The sequence below is a fragment of the Macadamia integrifolia genome, chromosome 6, assembly GCF_013358625.1.
Source record: "Macadamia integrifolia cultivar HAES 741 chromosome 6, SCU_Mint_v3, whole genome shotgun sequence".
In the NCBI taxonomy this organism is placed as follows: domain Eukaryota; kingdom Viridiplantae; phylum Streptophyta; class Magnoliopsida; order Proteales; family Proteaceae; genus Macadamia; species Macadamia integrifolia.
Genome location: NC_056562.1, coordinates 35,905,062 through 35,923,636, shown reverse-complemented (window position 1 = coordinate 35,923,636; position 18,575 = coordinate 35,905,062). Strand labels below are relative to the sequence as shown.

The window sequence follows — 18,575 nt, the reverse complement described above, 5'->3', positions numbered from 1 at the left end:
CCCTCTAGGAACCAATGACAATCTAACTGTTTCTTTTTTCATATATTTTTTCTAAGATTCTCTTAAAAATAATAAAAAAGGAAGAGGATTACCTAAAAGGCTGTGTGCTAGTGGCTCTCATCGAATGTCTAGATTCGACTTGAACCCTAAAGTTCAATCTTCGATAGGAAAAGGGAACCTATGTTTTAATTCATGGCGTTGGTGACTGTATCAAGCATCAGCGAGATACCCCCGATACCTATAGTCCATATCGGTCGATTTCAATTTGAAAAAACTATTTTTTGACTTGAAAAAACTATTTTTGACAAAAAAAAAATCTTTTAAAATAATTATATCAACTGATACATATTAATACTATATCAGCACAATGATACATATTGGGTCCATATTTTTTCTTGTCCTTATTGCTTGACATGGAGAGCATAATTAGAGAGCAATTTTTCGACATCAATGCTTTACCTGAAGATCTCAAGCAATTTTTCTTAGAATGTATATATATATATATATATATATATATCTATATCTTGATTCCTTCTAACATATAATATGTATTTTTTTTCCTTCAAACCAAAAAAAGTTCACGTATCAGTAATTGTTGATACTGATCTGATCAGAGGATTTTACCCTTGGTCCGTATCATTACCTTGATACAGTATCAGCCAAGAATCGGTATTAGGAGAGGGATTGGCAGATCCGATACCAATTCCTAGGATCATGTTGGAGAGTGTAGGGTATATAGTCTGTGTGGGGTACCACTTAACCAGCAATGAGAAGCACCGGAACACATCGGTCAGCCATACATGATGGACCTGCAATACTGAATAATTCACGGACACTTTCTCGTATTGTTTATTTCATTGGCTAGGGACAAGTTGGTCAAGCCTTAAGGTCAACACGTAGATAACAGATGAAGATACTAACCCTGACGGTAAACTCGCCGGAATATTCGTCAAAGGCAGGTTTTGGGGGCGAGAGTTTGCCTTTCCCGAAAACTATAAATACTTCTAAACTCCCCCAAATTTAAGCCCTAGAGACGCTTTCGCCTCCTTTGACCGTGACATTCTGATTGCAGCGAAAATGAGCTTCTGACAGCCTCTAAAACCCTACTTTTCTTATCAATTACTCCTTCGAATCTCATTTCAGTCCATGGAATCGTCTTCTCTTAGGGAAGGAGAGCTTCAGGGAGAAGTGGATATGGCGTCTTTTCCTCCTCCTTGAATTACTGAAACAATTAAAGATGGAAGCAGCACTGGTTTAGTTGGAATTTGAGGGACGCCTGTTTATTGACGATGGATGCGGTGAAGTTGTCTCTTCCGGCGGTTGTGCCTGTGTCAAAGCTTTTGAATGCTGAGGGTTTTAGCAGCGGTGGGGTTACTAAGGTTGAGGAAGCAGAAGTGCGGAAGGCTGAGTCTGGTTCCATTTTCAGAACCCCTCCTCCGATTAACGGTTGGATCTCTTCATGTAGCCCTAAAGGTCAACTTCTAGTCTTCTCTTCCTCACTGTCATTATTCTTTCCCCTTTTCCCCTGCTTTTTTATGTTTTACTGTGAGCCTTTGACTCATTACTTGTTTCGCTGATCATGTTATCTAGAGCTTGGTGATATCTCTGGCTTGCATGCCACTTTCTTTAGTTTCCTTTTCTTCCCCCACAATCTGTGATTATGCTACCTGGAACTTTGTCACTGTTATTCTAGCATGAAGATGTATGCCAGTGTGTGTGAAAAACATCTTTTTTTTGTTCAGTAAAATTGTGTCCATACTAGGTTTTAAGGCATTAGTTTCTTGAGTAGTGACTGACGAAAACACCATTGTGTTCCTCTCTCTCACTTTCTGTTAGGGAGGAAGGATGTTTACTTATGCCATGGGATCATTAATCCCATGGGTTTTGAGCATTTCAATATTTAGTTTCTTTGTATTTTGCAGTAGTATAGAACATAATTGGAAAATTTACCCCCCCCCCAAAAAAAAAGAAGAAGAAAAAACCAAACTTTAAAATTTTTGATTTGGTTTTACTATTACCATCACTGTCATACTTCAAGTTTATTTTAATAGATATACTGATGCATTCGTGCATTATGTGTAGGTTTTTTCTTAATTTGTGGCTGTTGGAAAGATTTCTGTCACTGTAGTATATTTTATGTTCGAAAGCTTCTCTATTACGTGAACTAATTCTAGATTCCTTATGTTCGTTGCAGATTTAATGTGTGCTGTTACTACTTCAGAACAAGATTCAGCCTCCAGACACAGAAAGGCTGAAGTTGAACTTTGTAGGGATGAAAAGAAAGATTCTAAATTTCAGGGTGAAAATATCACAGAACACTGTGGGAATGTAAATACTTCTCTTTTCATGTCACACAAAAGTGCAGGTAAATACTGTAATCGAAAAGCAGGAAAAGGTGAGAGAACTAGCCCTTGCTCAAAGAGACAAAGAACAGGTCAATTGGAAGATACCATGAACCATGACGGAATTGATGATAAAAATGTTATATCTGAGAAGCCTGAATCCAGTCAAGCAAAAAGTACCTTTGCTGGTAGTATGTACATTTTCATCTTAATATAAATATATTTCTGCATATTTATGCATCTGTACGTATATGTTTAAATGCAGTATTTATGTATGCCTAGAAAGTACTTTTTACAAGCACTTGCTTTTTACTTAAAGTTCCATCCATTGAGGAAGCATTTATTCCCGTAGGATACAGGACAATAATGAAGGGGACAAGGTTGACCCTACAATCAATAGGTTCCAGGATCAGGACACCAGTTTCATTCATGGTCTGGTTATTCTCCTTTTATCAACTGTAACGTAGATGGCATAGGTTGAGGGATTGATATAGGTATTTGACTTGTTCCTAAGATATACCAGTGCAAAGTGATATGGATAGGATGTTCAAATCCATAGAGGATTGGTCTGCCATGTATAATGGACCAAGTTGTTCCCACCTGATAATGGTCCTGATCTGGTGATTCAGAATGGTATTAGCCAATTCTTGAAATTATGGTGGATTGGTACATTAGATGGGCTCCTGCATTCTGACTGCATTTAATGAGTGATATTCTGTTATTTAATTAGGGATGCTTTTTTTTTTGGGGGGGGGGGGGGATGAAGAAATTATAAATGAAACTTAGGGATGCATTGGTTTTGATATGAAATGAAAGACTTTTAAAAGCATACGAATTTTTAAAAGCATTTTAGGTGTATGATTATTTTCATAGAACTCCTTTATCAAGGACTCTTGTAGCATACTGCAGGTTTGTATGGTTGACATTAAATAAGGCAGGCTAAGTTGTTAGAAAACGTGATGGTATTTCTCATTCTCTTGCTGTTCTGTACTTCTGTTACATAGTTAATGATGAAATTTCTGGTTTTCTACATCACCTTTATATTTTTTGATTGGAGAAGCTAACACACAGCATATCCAATGAAGTGTGATAAATTTTTGCCTCCGTGTATTTATATTATAAAAGTCTCCTATTTTGTACTTTCTTTGAATTTTGTACTTATGTTGCCTTTCATGTGTTATTACTTGCAGAGAAATCTCGGGTTGTGAAACAGAAGCATGGCCGTGATGGCAAACGTGTTAAAGGAAAGAATAAATTGGATCCTTTCTTTCCAAAGGGTGGTCTATTGAGCTCTAATTCATCTGTAGGAGGGAAAAGCGTTCTAGGTATGGCGTCATCGTTCGATTTTTTTCTTGGCTTGTCATGTTGATTATTTGTGGTTCTCTAGTGCTGTCAACTTTAGTGTACTCTACTGTTGGAAACAGTTGTATTTGCATAGCTCAGGTTTAAAAACACAACTAATTTAGATTTTGGCACTAAGTGATTAAGCCTGAGAAACACGTTATTTTGCATATTTTATTGTATTCAAATTTCCTCAGGATTTTGTAATCGCTTTGGTCTTTGCCATGATTGAAGTGATTCACATGTCTCAAATTTCCTTGTGATGCTTCCAAATGTCAAATTGTAAATGATACTGAGATGAAATTGACATTTTGAAATGTCAAAAATATAATTGTTTAAATAGGAGCAGAATACTGAAATTTTAGAATTCTCAATGAATCATAAAATCTTGTTCCTATATCTGTTGCACCTGGTGGTCTGTTAAGACTGTTACTAGTTTGTATTGCCCTGTCTTCTAAGTAGTTCCAAATTTAGAAAAGGAATGTACAGAAGGATTACATGTGATATACTGCTATTTCACATGTAAAAAGTTGACTGTAGCATCCAATTATCCAACTGTTGTTATTCTTTGGCATCTTGATTGTATAATTCAATTTAGTATCCATTTTTGCTCCAAGGATGCATTGTGAAACGGCAGATCGTTGATTGACTTCACTAATGATTTAAGCTTTTCATCATTGGGCAGTTGGGCTGCAGTTTGGTAAAATGGTAGCTTTTGTTCCTTCCTTATCTGGAGAAAGATAAAGAGAAGACCTTCTGTTCACTTGGGAAGTTTAAAAATTCTGCTCATGCAGAAAATTCCGAGTAAATGTGCTTACCAATTACCACTAGGTGCTTTAGCCGAGACAAATTCTATTTCGGCTATTACCTTCTCCATTACTATGTTCTCATTCGCAGGATTACCTCTGTTAGCTTTCTTTCGTAGTAAATTCTATTTGTTCTTCACTTCTTTTGGTTGTGGGGCTCACTTCCTAGCCATGTAGTATGCGATCCATGAATCCAACATCATTTTCTTGGTTGCCTTATCTGATGTAGTCTGATGAACGTCGGCTAACTGCGAGAGTAGTTCTCGTTCGGTACCTTTCACGAGACTTTGTAGCCTGGCTTTCCATGAGGAGAGTACATATTACTGTGTATGATACTATGACTTGTTAAATGGTAGATATTTTGTGGAGTGTTTTTCAGCATTTTATCTTCTAGGATTGTTAAACCAATATTTATCCACGGAAAGATTTCTGTGGTTCTGGAATGCAGACTACCATAGCTTCATTTGCGTAGACACCTCGAGCCACCATGCGTTTCTTTAAACACTTAAGAAGCATGCTTGAGATGTAACTTAGAAGGGTCGGTGGGACTCTCAGGGCAAGGATTGCTAAATGTTCTTGGTGTTATCAAAACTGCCACTCTCATAAGTTGGCCATCTGCTGAAATATATATTTGTAACTTTCTATTTATGGATATGTTTCTATTAAAAAGGAGAAGGTTTTTGGCCTTTGGGAGAGATTTTTAATGACAGATTGACAGTCATTCTCTTTTGGTACTGGTGTGATTTTTTTGACTGTTTTGCAAATCTGAAATCTTGTGTATCTTTTGGTAATCGTTGAAGGATAATTCTCATTTTCCTTGCACTTTCTGATAACTAGAAAAATGAATAGGAAGAAACTTATGATTGTCCATTCTGCTTACTTCCTTTTTTTTTTGGGGGGGGGGGTGTTTCCTTTATCAGTTTTCCTTTCTAAGCTGCTGTTGTTTGAAGTTTTTCTTACATAAATTTTATTATTGCACTGTGGACACTGTATATCAGGAATATATGGTCTCAAGTCAGATGTTCATGATGTTACAAAGCATGTAGATGAGCTGCCATTAAATGAGCTCCTTGATGGCAGTTATGAATGTTCTAATATATGCCAAGACACAGGGAAGAAGGTAGCCAATACAAATGAAAACATTCTACATTCAGTTAGAAAGGCATATTCTATACTTCAGCTCAAGAGACCTGTGCAATCCCAAAATTCTTTCGAGCTAGATAGTGATTCCAACAGAAAAGCACCTCCATGGTTAGTGATCTCTGGTTCTTGCGGCACAAGCAGTATGGACTGTGATAAAGTGGTTAACAACATGGCAAATTTCACTTCGTCCAGTGAGGTAAGTTTCAAGAGAAATCCTGGACATGGGTGGGCCAGATCCTAAATAATGTCTACCAAAGGCATAGCTGTATAAGTGGCACATGTTCAAGGGGTGACATGGATAATTTCTGTGGATTCTACTCCAAAGGAAATAACTTGCTTGATATGCTATTGTCTGAGCTGGTCCCCTTTTTTAATTTTTATATTTATTACTGAGAGTAATTGTCCTAAATCTGATAGAATTGTAAAATATTTCTGACAGTGGCAACAGTGCTACCATGTCATCCACTTCCATTTGAATATCAGGTGGTATACTGGACCCTATGGTGGGGAGATACCCTCTTCCCATTTATGTTTTCTAATACATTGCTGTAGTTCGCCTTCGGCTATACTCAGTTGGATATCTTAGTTTTTCTTAATTGTAAACCTAGTTCTTGTTTACCTGTTAATGTTGATATTGAGCACTTTTGGTTGATTATGGCTTTTGCTGTCTTTGTTCCTTAAGATTCACGATTCCTGTAGCAAGCTTGGACCTTCTGTCAATGTCAACAATCCCTCATTGCTTCAGCCTAAAGATATCCTGGAACGCTTAGCACTACCACCAGCCAAAGATTTGGATTCTCTCCTGTTGGACGTGTCCAAGCCAGCAGTGCCTTCGAGGAGTTCTACAGATGTACGTCCAAGCAAGCTAACATCTAAGAGAGTTGGCTTGCCCCCTTTTTCTTGGTCACATTCTATTAGTGTGCCATGTAAAACCAACACTGATGTGGGCAAGCTTTGTACAACCAAGAGCACAAGTCAAGGTCGATGGGTAAGGATAGGAAGTGCTGCCAGCTCTCTTGGGAATGCCTGTGGTGGTTTTTCAGATTTGGATTCATTGACTTACGATCTCAGTTTAATTCCTTCAAGAGGACTAAAGCTGGGTCGTTCAGAAGATGAAAAAGGACCCTCAGTGCATGTTAAACCTTCTTGGCAAGAGCCATCATCATCTGCTAGACTTTATCCAAGTTCTCATATTCCAGGTATGACCAGACTAAAGGGTATATGTGCTAATAGTTTACTCCATTTCTGGAGCTTGGGCTGTGTGTGTATCTTCTTTAATTAATTTATCTTTTATTCTTTGCTCACTCCGGAAAATGATTTTTATGTACTATTTATCCCCCCCCCCAACCGAAAAAACACCAGAAGCTGAACAGGATATGAAGTATCAGGGAAATGGTGACATCTTAAAGGACAATTTTGTTAAAAAAGAGCAGTCCAAAATTGAAAGTAATGATGGTTGTACTAATAATCGCTACTGTTCTCCATCAAAATCTGCTGTTGGTGACTGCAATGGACTTTTGTCAAATTTACTTATCTCAGAAAACTCGAAGCAAGGTACTTTTGCTTATCAAGGATACAACCTTATTTTCCTTTTGAACAATTCACCTATACTTAGTTCGGTTGTTTGTTGTTGTTAATTGGTTGTTCCTACAGAAAGAATGTTTTGCAGATAAGCTGCCCTATTTTATAGAACTGTTATAGCAGCATTCCCTTTTTTTTTTTCTTTTGTTCTAAACTAGAAGCTACTCTTTGTGGTGGTATACACCACCTAGTGACTAAATAAATAGTGGTGATGCATGCAAGGTCTATCTCATTTAATGACATCAACCATATACGTGAGATCATTTAATCTATTGTCACCTCTTGATGGGACAGAGCCCAATGTCAGACTGACCGAACATCCCTTTTCTTTCGGAAAGCTTTTTCCTTAATTCCTAATAGGTAACCTGTATCTGGAAATTTAATCTTTAGATCAGATAGATAATTTACTGAAAATGGATAGTCTCTGGTATATGCCCCCTCCCTGAAGTCATCAATCATTGAGCAGCCTAGATTGATGAGTTGCTGCACCATGAGCTAGTTATGGACTTGATCTATTCAAGTATCTTGCAGTTTCCAATTTCTGAATTGGTAAAGGTTGGCGCTTTTTTTTCTGGTAGAATTGCTACTGTTTATTTTGTTGGCTTTGTTTATGGCAGCTGTACATTCTCCAAGACTACTGGCTGCTGCTCAAATACTCTGTGAGATAGCAAGTGATTTCAGGAAACAAACCCAAAACAATGGGAAGAACAGATGGCCCAAGAAACCTTCACAAAAGTCCATGAAAGCTTGCAAGTCAAAGAGTTCAACAGGAAAAGCAGTTGTGTCTGTTGCGACAAAATTAGTGACAGGATCTCATGATCTGGTCAAGGTTGCTCACCAGATGATACAGTCAAAGCCGTCCAAGTTCTATACAGCTGATAAGAATAAGGATCTGGTTTACACCAACAATCTTGGAAAAGGATTAATAAAATGGCCGACAGGCCCGACGCCAACATCAAGTATATCGTCTCCTACTAAATTAGAGAGGGTCACAGTGGCTGATTCTAAGCTATCGAACACTGACATGGTAAATCTACTAGGTATGAAGTCCTTTTCCACTCGAGTACTAGAGAAGGCGTGCAACAGTAATCAGAAGCCAAGGAAACCACTGACAGTGGATTGGGGAAGAGGAAGATGCAAGAAGGAGTGAATGGCTCCTTCATTGTTGGCAATGCCTGTTTGTCTATTTAGCTTCTGGCTCGGTATGTATATTATTTTCGCAAATTGAGTTTGATATCATAATGGTATCTAGAGAGCTGAGGTTTGATGTTTTAACAATAAATTGTAGTAGGGGCATTGGGTTCATTGTAGGGAAGGTTGTAAATTGGTCTTTGCCTTGTGTAGAGCATTGGTTGAGGCAATAGAATTCCCCGTTTATTTCTCTGTTTGCCCTTCTCTTCTTTCCTAATTCTAATTTCCCAGCAACGACATATGCTATGTTTATCTCCACATATTCAGGACGTGGGCTTTTAGCATGGGTTTAGGTAATTGTATTGTATTGGTCGATACATATCGATATTGATCGGCAATGACTGATGCTATTAGTCCTCGATTGGTGTTGCTTTGGGGAAGTTTGATTCGAGGATTCTGATGGTTGGTTATGTAGGGGATGGTATAAGTTGGCTACCTATAAAATTTTATACTTGAATTCAATCATTTATCCTTCTTGTAGTGGAACACACTCCCATGAATGATCACATATCCTGGTGCTTAAATTTTCAATGTTTTATTTTGCTATTTGGCAGAGGATTGAATTTTTTTTTTTTGGGTGAAGAATGGGGATCAAGCTTAGCACATGATTTTGTTCTCTTGGGTTGTTGGAGAAAGAAGTATATCTTCTCTTATTGTTGAAAGAGTTTTGCTACCATCACAAGAATGCCAACATATCTTCAAGCATCCTTTGTGATGCTCCTCTCTTCCTCTCTTCATGTTCTTCTCACTTTAGCAATTTTGCTAATGAAATTATCGTGTTAGGCTATGTTTGGAAGGCAAGAAAAGAAAAAATTGAAAATGAGGAGAGAGAATCACACATAAAGATAAAGTAATCATTATTTTTGTCCTATTATATATATGGGAGAAAGAATGTTGCATTGCCGCATGGCTCTTGTGCCCAATTGCAAGAGGGTGTGAAATTATTGCTCCACTTCCTATGAAAGAAAAACTTTCATCCATATTAATGGTCTTGTACATATTCTCATTGGCCTTGTGCAGGGCCACGTGATCAAGGAGTGATCTCTTGCCCCATATATATAAAACGAGGCTTTGCTATGACAAACATGTGTAGATTGTGACAATGGGAGGGTGGGAGAAGAATCCCGTAAATAGGGGAATATGTGGGGTCCATATATGTTGCCTTGGCATGTAGTTTGATTTGCACATCGGCGTGTGAATCTTTTATCTTTATACATATTGGGAGAAAGAACACTGCTGCTTAAGAGTGTCAAATTGGAATTGGAACAAAAAACCGAATCCAATTCCAGACCGAATACCCTGAACCAAATCCAACTCATTATAATATGGTTAAATCTCGGATCTGAAATAAGTATTTATAATTTGATTTGGTCCAGATATGGATTTATGCCAAGAATCGACGGTTCTAACCGAAATCGGACCAAATAATTTAATGTCATTTTTTTCTCTTTAACTAAAAACTTGACATAACTTATATGAAAACCCAACATAGTCAATCACCTAAATGATAAATCATCTAATAGAGTTTCAATTATAGTCCAACTCTAAAACCCCTTGTCTGTCAATTATCATTTTGGAGATTGATTGCTCAGGATCATTAACGATATTTAGTTTCAATCACTTAAATGATAAATCATCTAATAGAGTTTCAAATAGTGAAATTAGTGATATTAGAAGTTCAATAGATGATCGATTGCTTACGATCATTCGACATGGATACAAGTCCTTTGATAATTCATGATTTTTTGTTCATTTTTTTGTTGGGGAAGACCAATAACCTAGTGAATGAACATTTATATTTTGTCTTCTGAATAGCAACTACATAAAAAAATTGAATTTGAAATTGTATACTAGAACCAAATACAAAACCTGAATAGGAACCAGAACCGGACTGAAACCAGATAGGTTGGGTACGAGTACCAATTTTCAGAACCGAGACAGGACTTGATCCAGTTTTGGATCACACTAACACTCCTTGGAACCAAAATTGAAATTGGACCGAACTCCTGTTCGGAGTTCGGGACTAATTGATTGACACCCTTACTACTGCTTGCGTTCTACACACCCAGGCACATGGGGAATTGGAGGCAGATGGTGAAAAGACGACCTTGCCCTCGCTTCCACTTCCCCATGTATTTGGGCATGGGGAATGCTAGCTTGTAGTGTTCTCTTTCCCATGCTTGCTTACTTGGCTATTGTAGTAACATTGTGGATCAATGAGAGAGAGTGGAGGCATCGACCATGGAGGCATGCCATCTTTTAACATGGCTCTCTTTGTCTTTCAAAAATAGGTAAGTTAAAGTACATGTTATTACCATACTTGGGGATGTAGCTCAGATGGTAGAGCGCTCGCTTAGCATGCGAGAGGTACGGGGATCGATACCCCGCATCTCCATTTATTTGAAGTTTTTACCTCACCAAGAAAATAAGTCATTTTTGCCAATTGGCCTTTTTTTTCTTTTTGATTTTGTGTTGTGCATGAAGATTTTGAATTCCAGAGCCATGCTTCATGCTCTCATGGGGTAGAGAGAGAGAGAGAGAGAGAGAGAGAGAGAAACAATAGATGGTAAGTTGGTAACTGAAAAAGATATTCAGGTGAACATTTGATCGAGAAGTAAAACCAAAGACATTGCAAAGGTAGGATCAAGACCTGATCCAACGATCAAATGGAAAACGTCAAGCCCAAAACAGATCCCTCTAATGCTCGCATCCTTCCTCTTGATCTCTGCAACTACTTCTCTTGATAACCCATCAACCACTTGACATGATCTTCTCTCGTACGACCCTTGGATCACAAATGCCGCATTTCCTTTCTCCAGAGTCTCAGACCCACGAAACACTTGAGCCACTACATCTGGGTTTCTCTGTAGCAACAAATTTACATGTTTCCTTACCCAGTAGATCGGTTTCTTATTCTGCTTCCCATCTCTTTCCTCTCCTTCTCCTTCGAATACTAACCAGTTATCTACAAACCTCCTCTTCTGTTTCAAGTCCATCAACCAAACATGAAATGATCAAAATAGTAGAAAAAGATGAAGAAAATAATGAAAATCGCAAACAAACAATCATAGAAGGATTTACATGGTTCGACGAGATTGTCTACATCTAGGGTGAGGTATCAGATTCTTTATCCTCGCTACAAATATATTGCAAAACGTTCTCTTAACAGAAGGGAAGAAGAAAGAGAGAGAATACCTTCCGACGAAGCGTGAGGAGGGGTTTCCCAGAGGCATCCATGAGGACGATATCGTCTGTCCGGTCACCTCTGTAGTTGTCAACCCGATAGACGAGATTTCCGGCAGAATCAAACACTGTGAATCCATTACAAGTGAATAACAATGACTTCCTCCATACTGTTAGTGATTTACAACTACAACTACTAAAGCAAATCGTATCGTTCTTGTGTTTCTTCTCTTCCTTCTTCTTAACACTTTCTTCATGATCTCCTACACGCACCGCCGCTGTTGAACCACATCTTGAAAGAAGAACCATCTCTCTCTCTCTCTCTCTCTCTCTCTCTCTCTCTCTATAACTGATGAATGAAGGAAAGAGGTAGACCTTTAATGTCTAAAACTGTTTCACTATTTATTGATATCCAGAGGCTCAAGAGGAAGAACACGACAAGGAAAGGGAGGGTGGGACAGAATAAGATGGGCCAAGGTTTGATCGGTACAGAGAGGAGAGTCAAAAAGTAGAAAAAGAAAGGACTTTACGGGCTAGATTTGGGGAGGCTTTCTGGTACCAAATATTCTTGACACGTGGTGGTTCATTTGAGAGTTCCCAATTCCTCCATGTGATTTCTGAAATGTCACATCAAAAGGTTAACCTTACAGAACTTTGACACGTGGCTAAATAAGGTACTTACAGTGAAGTATCTATCACAAAATATCAAAGTGGTCCCCACTATATGTTAGGTAGTATATATCTATCTTGCAATATCAGCCGACCACGTGGCTGGTGACACTTGGATTAGTTCTGTAAAACCTAAGACCTCTCAATTAGAATGTAGCTTTACGCTAGGGTTTGAAATTTGAACCTCCCAACCCTTGAGAAGCCGAAACTGTTGATCGACGACTCCCTGGAACAGAAACACCGAAAGGGATTGCTCAGCTGGCAAAATATCATGCTCAAGGAGGTTGAGTGTGCATCAGGTTGTTCTACGAAAATCGATCTTGTGTGACCGGATTCACATAGATGAAATCTATCACATGATTTTTTCTTAGGTTAATTCTATTTATGTGTCCCCAAGGGAATTGAGGTTCAGACTTTATTTTTTCTTGTGATAGATTTTTATGTCATAATATTTCTATAAGACAACACTCCTAATGTGTAGGTAGATAGCAACCACTCACCATATTTATAGATGAAAAAATACTTGTCTTTGATACCATGCTAAATAAAGTGAAAAGTTCATTCAAAAACTTGAAGCTTTAGTCTTTAGGTAATAATGATTGAAGGTATATTAAAACACATCAAATGTCTCAGATAACCGATGTGAAACTATACCTTTATAACTCTCAACATTTCAACATGTTAAGACCATTTTCATGAAAATATGGATTTTGTGGGACTTTAGTCTTTCTTGTTTTGTTAAGATTGTGAGGTCTTACATGGACCTAAGGTTTACTTGATCTACCTAAGAATTTCCTAAGGTCCTCTTGGGGGTCTTATGTGTTGTAGGGCCTTACATGGACCTATGGTTTACCTAATGGTAAGCCGACTAGTTTACATGGTTTGCATTTTGGCATTAGAGCAACAATTATATCACCCAATGGTAAGCCAACTAGTTTAGCCGATAAAATTATACGATAGAATATCTAAATTTAAAATTATTCTTATAAATATGAAAAAGGGATCTATCGTTGTCTACTTATGCTGGCATCTTACAAGCCATACTAATAAAGGAAAGGACAGCAATATATTTATTGAAAATAGATAAAGGGACTTACATATTTAATGAGAGAGAGAGAGAGGATTTTTCTTTTCCCTGCTCTTGAAAGAGATTGAATGAACAGTACCTACGATCATTTTCCTCTTCAAGGACTCATGGATGGAAGATGCCACCATCTCTTCCTGTCTAATGGACTCATAATCTTTTTTAGTTTGGTTTAGTTTAAAGTTTTAAATGAAAATAGTAATCTCACATAGGACGAGAAATATTTCAAGCCAATTAAATATAAAAAAAATAATATTTATTTTTATTCCCTTATTTCACATGAATATGGATTGGCATATAAACGACATCCCTTATATAACAACATAATATGTGAGGATAGCAAAGTCATTAAAGGTTTTGGAGATATGTGATTCAATTGCCCCTATATTCACATAATGTTATTGTTGCTATGACATCTTGCTTAGATCATTTAAAGAAAAAAAAAAAATTGGTGGGGGGAGGGGGTTTGGTGTCAGGAAGGGTAATATTATAAATAATTAATTTGATAGAGAATGATTTTTTTTTTTCTGAAAATACAATAGACTAGTGCTCTTGAATCTTCGATATATTATTGTTTGAAAGAATCTTCAATATATTTCCTCTCACATGAGATTTTATTATTTTTTTCCTTATTTTTTTCTCCCCCTCCCCCCTCCCCCCTTATTTTAAAAACTTTATACCATATATTCTATTAAACAGGTATCTAGTTTCTCAAACAATTTTTCAGAAAAAATATTTTAAAAAAAATTATTTTGAGTCTATTAATTACAAAAATGCTAAATAATTTTTATGTCCTCAAAAATGTGAAATGAAAAAAATATCTAGAAGATACAATCATGAAGATAATGGCATAAGCAATATGAAGTCGGCATTTTCAAGTACAATATGATACGGAAATTTTTTTCATTTTGATATCCCCATTCGGATAGAAGTTATCAAAATATTTCACTTCTGGAATATTAGTTTTGGCCATAATCAGGAAAATAGTTATAAAAATAATGGATTATTGATCGTATTAAATTTGGGATCTCATCTCAATCTTATGACTCACTATATTAAGCTTCTATTTTTGTAAAAATAAGATAGATTAGATTGATAAACTTAAATAAAGATCAGGCTGATACCATATTTATGGGGTCTTTTATCACTCTGGTTCTTAAAATTAAATTAACAAAAAAGCACTTTTTTTATTTAAAAAAAAAAGACTCATTAACCGTCATTTTATACCATTTATTAATTACATGAGCAGGGTACAGATAAGAGTCTTATCTTCATAGTTTGCGCACTTATTTTGTCTTAAGTATGAATAGTAAGGTAAGAGTCTTATCCTCACAGTTTACCCACTTAATTTTTCTCAAGTATGTATGGATAGTAAGATAACTTGGACGCATATATACATTTTACAAGTAAATATTTATATATGTTAGCTTGAGGCCTTATTATCTAATTATCCAATCCATCTAGCCTACCCCAACAATTATATATATTATCGTTTTTTTATTTTCATATTTTTCAAATCTAAATGTTTAAATCCCATTTCATCTATTTTTGTTATTCTTTTACCGATGTCGAATAGTTTGCTCATATTTTTTTAATGATCTGTTCAAATTTTGAGCCGTTTTAAACATTAAACAATTTTTTTTAACCATTCCCATTTTAACTAAATATAATCTGAACCATCAAATGGGTATGTATTTTGTATTAATTTAGATTTTGGACTATAATTAAACATCTTCTTTTCTTCCCCCCAATACTTCATATTAGTAAGTGAAGGCAGATGCATCACTGATACATCACTTTAATAGTTACTACAAATCATTAATTATGTTTAAGGGGTGCAAGTGCACTTAGTCCAACGGTATAGTACAAGTATTGCAATTTGGTAATCAAGCGATTGAAACAGCCTCCCAACATTCTTGGGGTAAGATCGCATAATTTTTACCCCCTTCTGACCTTGTACATGCGAAAGCGTCATGCACAGATACACCCTTTACGCCCATTGACAGTTTTTATCTATCATTTATCCATTTTCCTTACAATGACTGTTTCTAATTGTCCTTCAAGCTTTGGTCGGTTGGGTTGGTAGTTTGGTATTTACAAACCTGTGGGTGGGTGTGACTGAGAGTGCTGATGACTTATCCAAGTCAGTTAACAAACGTAATTGTAAGTGTCATACAGAAGAAGCCAGAAGAGTTACCAAGATGATTTAATGTTAGATTAAATTTGGTCTTTGTCTCCCTAAACCAACTCAAAAGTTTAAGTCACATGAAATCCAAGCAAGGAAGTAAACAAAAATCTTAAATAGTGGTTTCGCCTTTTTAAGTAAATCCATCTACTTAACCTAATGGGAGGCTATGGTGACTGAGGATGAGGTAACTAGATTATTTCACTGGTTGTCTCTTCCAATATCTTTTCTGGGTTTATATCTGATACCAGTGACCCACCTAAGAGAAAAAATTACTTCTCTGTTTGAACACGTCTCTGCCTTGGAAGTCTCTTCAAACTAAGGCGGTGCCCCCACATTATACTGTACACATCCAAGAAGATTTCTCTCTCTCTCTCTCTTCCTAGTTTTCTCACATGGCAACAGAGAAGAAGCCCATGCAGATGTGTTGTGTCTCTTTATGATTGGTTTCATGGTTTTGAAGCTAACAATCTTGAATCTTCTATGGATATGGCCAACCGACCATTCCGTCCTATTGATTTATTCTGATAACCTTGTCTGAGTCTTACTAAACATAGTCTATAGTCTATAGTCTATAGTCTATACACAGAAACCTAAGCCAATTAAGCCTTTTTTTTTTTTATAATTTGTTTAGCTTTGACAGATGGGTTGAAAGGAAACATGCCCCTTAGTGAGGCTTCTTAGGTTGTTCTTAAATCATCATCATCTCCTTCGCAAATCAGAGCTACCCAGATGTATGGAGGTCTCAATTTAAAAAAGATGGTGTTGCAGAGTCCAAATCTGTCACTATCTTTCTCTTATATGGGAAGATTGTAATCAAAGGTCTTCCCATTTTTTGTCAAGTGGCTACCTAAACCTAACTAGACTTTCTTCAATAAATATATAAAAATAAGAAAAAAAATTCTCATGATATCACCATGTGAAGATTTTTTCGTGTTTTTTCACATAATGAGCTGTAGAATCCACATAGATATTCTCTTTCTTCGGACAAATGTGAATCCTCTACTAAATGATTCCATCTCCAACTCTCTCATTTGTGTGATTTCTCCTCTACCCATAAAATAATTTCTTTTCCTAACTCCTATAGTCCTATTCTATATAAAAATAGCTTTTGAATGAACATAACTATTTCTAAAAATAAACATATGGCAAGTTGGCAAAAGCTTGTATCATTGTTGGGAATGGGATTCTTGAGCTCTGTGATATTATTGTTACCTACCCAAATTAGAAATAAAGTCATAGGGTATACCTCGTGGAGAGTCTGATTGGCCTCTTTTATGGAAATTTACTCTTTTGAGAATCACCAATGAGGCAATGACATTATCAAATTAGAAAGGTTTTGCTAATGTCATGACAACCTTGGCTGATGCAGTTTACATCTCTTATACAAATGTACTTTTGGGATATATATATATATATATATATATTTTTTTTTTAAATCTTTGGATATCATCACTTTCCCATTAAATAGGTGATAAAATTGGGGAAAAAGTATTGATAAGCTCACTTCTTATGGTTTTAGATTTTTTTTCACACAAATATCATGAGAATGTCTCACCTCCACCTCAAATTTTTTTACCAGAAGATCCAAAAACTAGTTTGATCAATGCCATATTAACCATTTTGTTATATGACCACACATTTAAGGGTGTCAAATTGGAATCGAAACCAAAAATCGAATCCAATTTTGGACCAAATACTCTAAACGGAACCAAACCGATTATAATATGGTTACATCCTGGATTTGAAATGAGTGTTTATAATTCGGTTCAGTCTGGATCTGGATCTGGATCTATATCAAGAACCAACAGTTCTAACTGAAACCGAACCAAATAACTTGATGCAACTTTTTCCTCTTTTTAAAAACTAAACACTTAATGTAACTTAAATAGAAACCTGATGTAATTAATCACTTAAATTGTATTTATAGAGTTATAATTATAGTCTAATTTCATAACCCTCTTTTTTTGGGAAAGACTAACAAACTAGTGAATGAACATTTGTATTTTGTCTTCTATATAGCAAGACCGAATTTAAAATAGGATATTGCAACCAAATAAGAACCGAATATAAAACTCGAATATGATCCAGAACCGTACCAGAACTAGGCAGGTTTGGTACAAGTACCAATTTTCAGAACCAAGATGGGACCTAGTCCAGTTCTGAATCACACTAACACTCCTTGGAACCGAAACTAAAATTGGATTGAATACCTTGTTCAAATCGATTGACACCCCTACACACATTCACTCCAAGGAAAATGGTTCCTTCACATAATAGGAAGAAATCATGATTGTGTGAAAATTAATACACGACTAGTTAATGTATGAAAGTTTTATAAGTTGCCCGTTAACATGTTATTGAGGTGGATACTTGTTGATGTGGCAAAATAGTTTATGTGGTATTGTTCAACCTAGTTTTGGTATCTTTTGGTCTAAAAAAAAATTGAGATTGAAAGGTAAGACTTTCTTGGGATATCTGTGGACCGAAAAATCTTAAAACCATGAAAAGTGGGTATATTGGGGTGAGATCAGGGTGCATCCCACTTCATTTTGGAGTGGAGAATTAAACCAATAAGTAAATTTTTATAAAATGTTTCTTTTGTCCAAAGGGAGTTTTTGTAATTATTATTAATTAAAACATATATATATATATATATCATACTATTATAAAAGCACGTAATCATGCTTCGTGGTTAATCTTTCATTTGACAAAAATACCCTCCTCAACATATCTTTACATACTTAAAAATCTATGATTAGAGTTTTTAAAAAGGTCAATTCAGTAAATATATTTCTATTTTATATTATAAAAATAAAAATAAAAATAATTTTATAGATTTCCTCTCCTCTATAGTGTTCCTAATTTTGTCGAGTATCTTTATCATTAACGTTTTCCTAATTTACTTATTCTTTTTTAGCAATGAATTATGGCTGCAATAGTTACCTTAATTCCCTCTTATTGATTGCATTAGGACTTATTTTCTTCTATTATCTTGCTACTGCGGTTGATCGATTACAGGTAAATCTCTGAATCCTTTTTTTTTTTTT

At 36.0% G+C, this 18,575-nt stretch overlaps 2 protein-coding genes and 1 non-coding gene across 4 annotated transcripts; 2 read left to right on the top strand and 1 right to left on the bottom strand.

The window, feature by feature from the left end:
- Positions 1-916: 916 nt before the first annotated feature.
- Positions 917-8,600, top strand: LOC122082505. Of its 2 annotated transcripts, none has more exons than XM_042650120.1 (7): positions 917-1,473; positions 2,195-2,530; positions 3,533-3,667; positions 5,488-5,828; positions 6,315-6,831; positions 6,995-7,186; positions 7,831-8,600. In XM_042650120.1, the coding sequence occupies exons 1-7, from the start codon at positions 1,290-1,292 to the stop codon at positions 8,361-8,363; spliced, it is 2,238 nt and encodes a 745-aa protein (XP_042506054.1). In that variant the 5' UTR covers positions 917-1,289; the 3' UTR covers positions 8,364-8,600. The 2 variants fall into 2 exon arrangements, with proteins under 2 accessions (XP_042506054.1, XP_042506053.1); XM_042650119.1 differs by having other exon boundaries at positions 918-1,473; positions 2,195-2,533.
- Positions 8,601-10,726: 2,126 nt separating this feature from the next.
- On the top strand, positions 10,727-10,799 carry TRNAA-AGC. Its single transcript has one exon. It is a non-coding gene; the product is annotated as a tRNA-Ala (tRNA).
- A 165-nt stretch (positions 10,800-10,964) lies between these two features.
- LOC122082791 (protein LURP-one-related 8-like) lies at positions 10,965-11,926 on the bottom strand. Its single transcript, XM_042650565.1, has 2 exons — positions 11,600-11,926; positions 10,965-11,385 (listed from the first exon to the last, which is right to left on the bottom strand). Exons 1-2 carry the CDS (start codon positions 11,894-11,896, stop codon positions 10,996-10,998), a joined length of 687 nt encoding a protein of 228 aa, XP_042506499.1. The 5' UTR covers positions 11,897-11,926; the 3' UTR covers positions 10,965-10,995.
- Between the last annotated feature and the right edge of the window lie 6,649 nt (positions 11,927-18,575).